Below are 9382 nucleotides of genomic sequence, written 5' to 3'. Positions count from 1 at the left end.
GAAAAGTGAGTAGGTTGAGTAACTGCATAGTCAGGGTATTTGAGGGAGAGTGATTTTACTAAACCACAGGTCCAATCAGGTCACTCCATGACTCAATAAATTCCAATGACTCCCTATCACCTCTAAGATCAAATACAAAATTCTCTGTTTGGTGTTCAAAGCCCTTCATAACCTAGCCCCTCTCCTTCCTTTGCAATCTGCTTATACTCTACTGCTCTCCCCAGCTACTCTCCCAGGCAGTGACACTGTACTCTTTGCTGTTCCACAAATAAGACACTATCTCCTACCTCGGGCAATTTCCCTGGCTGTCCTGCCTCGGCAATTTCCCTGGCTGTCCTGCCTACCTGGAATGTTCTTCCTCATCTCCACTTCCTGGCTTCCCTGGCTTCTTTCAAGCCTCAGCAAAAATCTCACTATCTACAGGAAGCCTTTCTAGATTCTTAATTCTAGTACCTTCACTCTCTTAACTCTTCCTATTTATCCTGTATTTATAGCTTGTTTGCCCATATTTGTTTTCCTGTTGTCTCTCCCTCCCCCATTACATTGTGAGCTCCTTGAGGGCAGGGACTGTCTTTTGCTTCTTTTTGTAGCCCCAGAACTTAGCACAGTGCCTGACATATAGCAGGCACTTAATAAATGTTTATTGACTGTCTATGTGATTCTCTCTCCCTAGGCCATCTCGACACGGAACTCCCCTGATGTCTGATGAAGGAAGCATGAATGAGAATCCTGAAAATTTCTACTTGGTGACCCAGACCACTGAGGGAAGCACCAGTAAGTAGAGGGTTGGAGGAGCAAGACTTGAGGGAGGGGGGAAGAAGGAGGAAAGAATTGGATTCCATAGGACCATATTGTAAAACTGTTGTTTGGTGGTGGTGCTGGTGCTGGTGGTAGTGGTGGTACTGGTGGTTCTTTGTTCTCTTTGTTCTCAAAGAGGACCACTAGCTCAGGTTGTCTTTGGTGCATTTATTCAGCCTCCCTTTCTGTGACCTTTTCCTTCCTCCCAATATTCTGATAAACCCACCAAAGCACCATACTATCTCTTCCTCTCCCTCCCAAGCGAGGAACTGAGAAACTCACTAATTGATAACAAGATCACATTCACATAAGTTTTGTAATCACCAGGAGCCTTTTACTTTAAACTCAGAAAAACTCTACAATGGAGGCAGGGCAAGTATTATTTTCCCCATTTATAGAAGAGGAAACTGAGGCTCAAGAAAGATGAGTTGCTGGGGTAACATGCTAGTAAGTGGTAGAGTCAGGATTAGAATCCAGGTCTTATGACTGTGCCTCAAAAACTCTTTATTCCAGATCTGAAGGGGGAGGGGCAGAGAGGCATGTTCGCATTTTAAGCAGTAATAAAATCTCAATATAAAGGAAGGAGATCCAATGGTGGGATTTCAGGTGCGCATCAGTGAATAGGAGGTGAGTTTTTCGGACGAAGGACTTTCTTGTCACCTGGGAAACTGAATCAATAGGCAGCTACCTCCTCTACCTCTTCCATAGCCCCAGTTCTCTGTCTTTTTGAGGTAGCTGAGTACTATTGTGGATAGAATGCTGGACTTGGGGTTAGGAAGATCTAAGTTCCAAGACTAGCTCAGATGCTTTATAGCTGTGTTACTCTGGGGAACTCATTTAGCCTCTCTCAGCCTCAGTTTTCTCATCTATAAAATAGGTTTGATAATAGCACCTGTTTCATGTTATCTCATTTGGGAAATGAGATAACATGCAAAGTGCTTTTCAAATCTCAAAATGCTATGTAAATGTCAGCTATTTTTATCTATATTTGGAAAATGCATGTGTGTTTCCATGTTGAACTGTGAATCTATGGGTATGCATGTATGTGAATATATGTGTACATGTATGTGTCTGTACCTATGTATCTCTTTTGAAATCTGTGGTTGGGTGTGTCTGTGTGTGGGTTTGTGTATCTGTGTATCTCCACTATCTATCTTAACCTCCCTATTGGACAAACTCAGCCAGGACAGCCTGGAACCACCTTGGAACATTTGGAGTTTGGGGAAAACCATAGCCCCGGCACAGAAAGTTAGAATCTAGTAGCCTCTTAAGGACTCTATCTTCCAGAACCATCCAGCCCTCTGCCTGTTCAAGGAATCATGAGGATGGTGGCAGCTTATCTTTGTGACTCCAGGGAAGGCAGATCTTCCTTAGCTGTCTTCAAATCATCCAACCTTTGCTCCCAGAGTGGACCACATTGAAACTTGCATACACACATCTAACTCCCACGACTTTCTTCTCAGTTCCCTCCCTGAGATCAGATAGACAAAACTTTAGGTGTTAATTTACAGGTCCCTCAAAGATGAAAGATAAGGGTATTTGGCCAAATGGGTGATACAGTAAAACAATGGATTTGGGGATTTGTGTGTTTTGGTTTGATAGATAAATGGATGGATAGATAGATAGACAGACAGACAGACACAGATAGAGACAGGGAGGGAGAGAGAGAGAGAGAGAGAGAGAGAGAGAGAGAGAGAGAGAGAGAGAGAGAGAGAGAGAAGAGAGAGAGAGAGAGAGATAAAAAATTTATTTGTAGGGCAGCTAGGTGGTGCAGTGGATAGAGCACCAGCCCTAGCCTCAGGAGGACCTGAGTTCAAATCTGGCCTCAGTCACATAACACGCACTAGCTATGTGACTCTGGGCAAGTCACTTAACCCCAAATGCTTCATCCCAAAAAAAAAAATGAAAATAAATTTTTTAAAAATTTATTTGTGCCAGTGGCTGTGCTAAGCCTTGAAGAGGCAAATTGAAACAAGCAAGACAATTTCTCCTTCAGGGAGCTCACATCTTTCCTGAAGCCTTTTCACAGTGCCATAGTAAGCAATAAATGTTTGGTGATTGTTGATTGACTTTCATATCACACACAAAGAGGAATTGGAATTTGGAGAGAATTACACAGCAGTATGGTTGACCAGGAAGCGAGGTAGAGGCCTGGCTCTGGGTAAGACCAAGCAAAGACTCAGCTAGCTCCTGGAACCCAGATGTTTCCAGGAGTAGAGTCCAAGGTTCCAGTGGGAAAGAGGTAAGAGTGATGGCCGCAGTGGTTCCAACTTGGTGAATAACGATGTAGCTCTGGGGGTCTTCTCAACTCCCACTTTCATTGATGAGTGAGTTGGGTCCTCCATAGGGTAAGACTGGCTAGCTTTGTCTTCTCCTCTGGATTCCCAGGGGTTCTCCTTAGGGATAGTGGAGGTCTTCTCTATAATGATTAATAATGGATTTTAAGTCAGAAGACCTGAGTTCAAAACCTAGGTCTTCTATTTACTATCTGCATGACTTTGGACAAGTCAGTTCTTCTGGCTAGACTTCAATTTTTTCCTTTGTAAAATAAGATAGTTAAATTAGATAATTTCTGGGTGTCCTTCCAGCTCCAAATTCTATTATCTCTCTGTCCCTCAGTTTCTTCCTTTATTAAAAGAGAGAGGAAGGATATACTACATGAATGATCTCTAAAGAATCTCACAGTTCTCTAAGTCTGTAGTTGAGTCATAGAACTGGGATAAGACTTCTTTGAATGTTTCTGTGACTTAATTAAGGTCATTGTTTGTGTCCTCAAACAGGTGAAGAAGACGCACCCCAAACCACTGTCATCCCTCTCTCTTACAGAAGTTTGCCAAGCTGGCTGAGTACGTACGTATGTATGAAAGATGAACTCCTTGCATGGCCTAATGCTAAGGGCCCAAAGCATCATGGGAATTTGACTTGTACCCACTAGTAGCTTGTCCCAATGGCAAGGCCCCTCAGAAGGACTTTGTTAGTACTCTTGTCATCCCCACCAGGGAACTCAAAGGCACTAGTGAAGGGTATCTCTGCTCTGAGCGCCCATAACTCTACCCTGACCTTGGCCAATTTTCTTACCCCAAAAAGGTAACACACAATGTACTCCAGTCCCCACCTCCCACTAGAAACACACCTCAAGCATCTGATTTGAGTGGGCTTGAATATCATCTCCATATATAGTGGGGCACTCTATCATACTTATTAATAGAAGTTATTACTAATGGTGATCCATTACTAGTCATTGTTTATGATTAATGACAAATAATTGTCCAGTAATCATTACATAATATTGTTAACTAGTAATTCTTAACAGTAAAAAATGCTCATAGCTGGACTCCAAGTCTAGCACTCTTTCTGACAAATGGATGGAAAATTATGAAAAGAAACAAGATGGCGCTGTAGAAAGACCACTGGACTTGGGGTTAGGAGAGATTTGAATTTGAATCCTGCTTCTGATGATTTTTTTGGGCTCTGTGACCCTAGGCAAGTCTTATATCAATCCTGCCTTTTGTGACTAAACTCCTTGAGAAAGCTGTTTACTGTAGGTACCTCCACTTCATATCCTCTTATCTCTTCTTAACTCTATAACCTGTCTTCTGACCTCATCTTTCGATTGAAATTGTCCTCTCCACTACTACCAATGATTTCTTAATTGACAAATCCAATGGCCTTTTCTCAATCCTCATCCTTCTTGATTTCTCTGCAGCCTTTGACAGTGTTGATCACCCTCTTTTCCTTAATATTCTCTCCTCTAGGACTTCAGGACACTAATCTCTTCTGATTTTCTTCCTATTTGACTGCTCTTTCTCAGGGTTGGATCTTCACTGAGGTCATGCTTGTTGACTTGACCCACAGGTCTCTGCCCTGGACCCTCTTCCTTTTTCCCTCCATACTACTTCACTTGTGATTTCATCAACTCCCATACATCAATTATCACCTCTATGATGATGATTCTCTTTTTATTATATAAAATTTTATTTTTCCAATTACATGTTAAAACAATTTTTAAACTTTTTTATAGTTTTGAGTTCCAAATTCTACCCTTCCCTCCCCTATCCCCTTCCTGAGATGGTAAGCAATCCAGTATAGTTTGTACATGTGTAATCATGTAAAACATTTCCACTTTAGTCATTTTATATAAGAAGATTTGAATTGAAAAAAAAGAATAAAAAAAGAAAATAAAAAATGGCATGCTTCAGTCTGTATTATGAGAGTATTAGTTCTTTCTCAGGAGGCAGATAGCATGCTTCATCACTAATCCTTTGGGATTGTCTTGGATAATTGAATTGCTGAGAATAGCTAAGTCATTCACAGTTCTTCATTGTACAATATTGTTGTTACTGTGTACAATGTTCTCCTGGTTCTGCTCACTTCGCTTAGCATCAGTTCATGTAAGTCTTTCTAGTTTTTCTGAAATCATCCTGCTTGTCATTTCTTATAGGACAATCATATTCCATCATAATTATATACTAGATCTTGTTTCCCAATTGATATGCATATTCTCAATTTCTAATTCTTAGCCACCACACAAAGAGCTTCTATAAATATTTTTGTACAAATAGATCCTTATCCTTTTTTTGGGATGACTTTGGGATATAGACCTAGCAGCAGTATTGTTGGATCAAAGGGTATGCACAGTTTTATAGCCTTTTGAACATAGTTCCAAATCACTCTCCAGAATGATTGGATCAGTTGGCAACTCCGCCAACAGTACATTACTTGTCAGTTTTCACATATCCCTTCCAATAGTTATCATTTTCTTTTTTTTCATATTAGACAACCTGATAGGTGTGAGGTGGTACCTCAAAGTTGTTTTGATTTGTATTTCTCTAATCAATAGTGATTTAGAGCATTTTTTCCATATGATTATAAATAGTTTTAATTTCTTTGTCTGAAAACTGCCTATTCATATCCTTTGAACATTTATCAATTGGGGAATGACTTGTACTTTTATAAATTTGACTTGATTCTCTATATATTTGAGAAATGAGGCTTTTATCAGAGATACTTGCTGCAAAAAAAAATTCCCAATTTTCTGCTTTCTTTTTAATTTTGGTTGCTTTGGTTTTGTTCGTGCAAAAACTTTTTAATTTTATATAATCAAAATTATCTATTTTACATCTTGTAAAACTCTATGTATTTTCTTTGGTCCCATATTCTTCCCTTATCTATAGATCTGACAAGTAGACTATCCCATGCTTTCCCAATTTGCTTATGGAATCACACTTTATGTGTAAATCATGTACCCATTTTGACCTTATCTTAATATACAGTGTAAGATGTTGGTCTATACCTAGTTTCTGCCATACTGCTTTCCAGTTTTTCCAGCTATGATAATGATTCCCAAGTCTATTTATCCAGCCCTAACTTTTTGGCTGACCTCCAGACTCTCATCTCCAGCTACCTTTCAGACATCTACATCTAGATGTCTAGTAGACATCTTAACTCAATAGGTCCAAAGCTGAATTCATTATCTTTCCCCCAAACCCTCTCCCCTTCCAAATTTCCCTTTTGCTGTTGGCAGCATCACCACCCTCTCAGTCCCCTAGGCTCAAAACCTAAGCATCATCCTTGGTAGCTCACTATATCTCATCCTCTCATATACAATCTGTTGCCAAGTCCTCATGATTTCATCTGCAAAATTCCCTCAAATATACCCTCCCTTTCTGCCTCAACCCTAGTTAATGTCAGTATCTCTTCATGTATGGACTATTTCCATAGCCTGCTGGTTGATCTATCTGCCACAAGTCTCTCCCTACCGAATTCCATCCTTCACTAAGCCATCAAAGTGATTTTCCTAAATTTCAGGTCTGACCATGTCACCCCATACTTAATAAACTCTAATGGCTCCCTATCACCTCTAGTATCAAACATAAACATCCTCAATTTGGCTTCCCATAACGTAGCCTCCACCCCACCTTTTTTATCTTCTTATACCTTATACCCCTCAACATACTCTTCTATCCACTGACCTTCTTGCTGTTCCTCAAACAAGACCCTCCAATATCTCAGCTCTGGATATTTTCTCTGGCTATGGAATGCTCTCTCTCCTCATCTCTACCTCCTGGCTTCCCTGGCTTCCTTTAAGTTCCAGCTAAAATCTCATCTTCTGCAGGAATCCTTTCCCAATCCTTCTTAAATTTAGTGCCTTCTCTTTGTTTATTATTCCTGTTTATCCTCTATGTAGTTTATTTGAACATAGTTTGCACGCTTTCTCCCCCATTTCATTGTGAGCTCCTTCAGTGAGGGGAGTGTCTTTTGTCTCTTTTTATATCATCAATGCTTAGCACAGTTCCTAATACATGATAGGTACATAATACCCTTTTTTTAGGCAATTAGGGTTAAGTGACTTGCCTAGGGTCACACAGCTAGTTAAGTGTCAAGTGTTTGGTCTGAGACTGGATTTGAACTCAGGTCTTCCTGACTCCAGGGCTGGTGCTCCACCCACTGTGCCACCTAGCTACCCCAATAATACCTATTAATAACTGCTCCTCAGTTTCCTCGTCTTTGAAGTGGGGATAAACATACTTGCATTATCTGTCTCACAAGTTTCTTGTTAGGAAAACCCTTTGTAGATATTGAAATATTTTACAAATGTAAGCTATTGCTATATCTTGTCCCAAGAAGTTTTCAAATGTAGCATCTCCTTTTATCCTCACAACACTTCAATGAAGAAGGAATGGCAATGAGTATTAATCCCCTTTACAGATGAAGAAAGGAAATTAACTTCCCCAGGGTTGAATAGGCTAGGAAGTGGCAGAGCCATAATTTCAACCCTAATCTTCTAATTCCATAAAAATTACACTTTCCAATAAATGATTGATACAGTAGAGAAAAATCCAAGGTTTGAAATCAGAAGACTCTTATTCAGTTCTCTTCTATTCCATCTCCATCACTGAGAAACCATGCAAATAGGCAAGTCATTTCTCTTGAGCCTTAAGTTTCCCTCGCTGTAAAATTATGGGGTTGGACAAGATGGTGACTGCAGTCCCTTCCCATTCTAATACTCTATTTTCTATATTTTAATATCCCTCTCAGTTCTGATATTTCATGGTTTAAGGCCCTCTGAACTCTGACATTCTATGTTTTCATGTCCTAAAAGTCCATCTAACTTTGTTATTCTGTCCTCTATAATTTTAATTCTGAATCCATTGACTAGCATTTGCTTAATGTCCAGAATATGTGCCCCCTCTTTTCTGGACCCTAGAAATGTCTTTCAAACCAGGGATGCCATTTCCCCTTTCTCTCCCTCCAGTCTTCCCAGGGTCTTTTCTTCTCCAAAAAGCCTCTGTTCCCTACCACCTACAGGGTGGTGTAGCTCACAACCCTCTTGTCTCCACAGTTCAGATCATCTGCCTTATCACCACCCTGAGAAACACTGTCTGTAAAGCTCAGCTCTGCCCCAAGTACATTGGGTGGACCCAGACAGGGGCAGCAACACTGTGAGTACAAAACCCAGTCCCAAGGGAGCAAGAAAGAGGGAAGCAATAGACCAGAGTGGAAACCAGGACACTCACAACCCAAGCCCAATCCAGGGCCCCTGGAAAAGCTGATAGACTCAGCTGGATAGCCTAAATAGTGACCCCTAAATAATAAGGGCACAGAAAGTGGAGATGTGTTCAAAGCCTGGAACTCTCAGGCACAAGGTTGGGGAGAGGAGAGGAGAGGAGAGGAGAGGAGAGGAGAGGAGAGGAGAGGAGAGGAGAGGAGAGGAGAGGAGAAGAGGAGAGGAGAGGAGAGGAGAGGAGAGAGAGAGAGGAGAGGAGAGGAGAGGAGAGGAGAGGAGAGGAGAGGAGAGGAGAGGAGAGGAGAGGAGAGGAGAGAGAGAGAGAGAGGAGAGGAGAGGAGAGGAGAGGAGAGGAGAGGAGAGGAGAGGAGAGGAGAGGAGAGGAGAGGAGAGGAGAGGAGAGAGATTGAACTCAGTGTGCCCTGGAGTAGTGAAGAAGAACTTCTTAACTTCTTAGGAGAGGCAAGCTTTGAGCTGAGTCCTGAAGGTCAAGTTTGGGGGAGAAAGAGGCAAGGAGGGATTAAGAAGAAGAAGGGATGTTAGGGGAAAGGTGTGGAGAGAATTGTAAACAAGGGAAATCAGTTGAGCCAAATTAGGACAAGGACAGAGGAATACAGGTTGTCCATATTCAAATCAGAATTTTAGCTTTCTCAACTCTTCCTTCAAAAGGTCTCTTGTGTCGATCTCCAAAATCACCGAACAGACCTAAGCACCTCTCACCTGAATTGGGTTTTAGAATCATAGTTTTAGAGCTAAAAGAAATCATTTTACAGAGGAGACTGGAGAAGGTTAAGTGACTTGCCCAGAGTCACACAGTTAATAAGCAGGAGAGACAGGATTTGAACCCAGGTCCTCTGACTCCAATACATTTCTCTTTCCATTACATTACACTGGCTATTCTAACAGCCTCCTAACCAGATTACCAAACTCTTCCATGCTAATCTGTCCTCCACATATAGCCTGTCACATTCCTTTTCCTCAAACCCAGTGATAAGGCAGCCAGGAAAAACTATTCTGCATTAGAAGAGAGGCATAGCATCCAGAGCTACAGAGTTGATAGTCCCACTGCAGTTATTC

General features: G+C 41.2%; 1 protein-coding gene across 1 annotated transcript in view; it reads left to right on the top strand.

The window, feature by feature from the left end:
• The first annotated feature begins 677 nt into the window (after positions 1 to 677).
• SUN5 (Sad1 and UNC84 domain containing 5) overlaps positions 678 to 9382 on the top strand; it is a 43268-nt gene continuing 34563 nt past the window's right edge. Inside the window, exons 1-3 of the mRNA XM_020990554.2 lie at positions 678 to 774; positions 3579 to 3644; positions 8141 to 8240. Coding sequence (XP_020846213.1) covers positions 699 to 774; positions 3579 to 3644; positions 8141 to 8240 — 242 coding nt within the window. The 5' untranslated portion in view covers positions 678 to 698. The remainder of the gene's footprint in view (positions 775 to 3578; positions 3645 to 8140; positions 8241 to 9382) is intronic.

This window comes from Phascolarctos cinereus, unplaced genomic scaffold (genome assembly GCF_003287225.1).
Source record: "Phascolarctos cinereus isolate Bilbo 61053 unplaced genomic scaffold, phaCin_HiC Scaffold_2;HRSCAF=192, whole genome shotgun sequence".
In the NCBI taxonomy this organism is placed as follows: Eukaryota; Metazoa; Chordata; class Mammalia; order Diprotodontia; family Phascolarctidae; genus Phascolarctos; species Phascolarctos cinereus.
The sequence above is the reverse complement of the archived record's forward strand: the minus strand, read 5'-3'. Positions and strand labels throughout refer to the sequence as shown.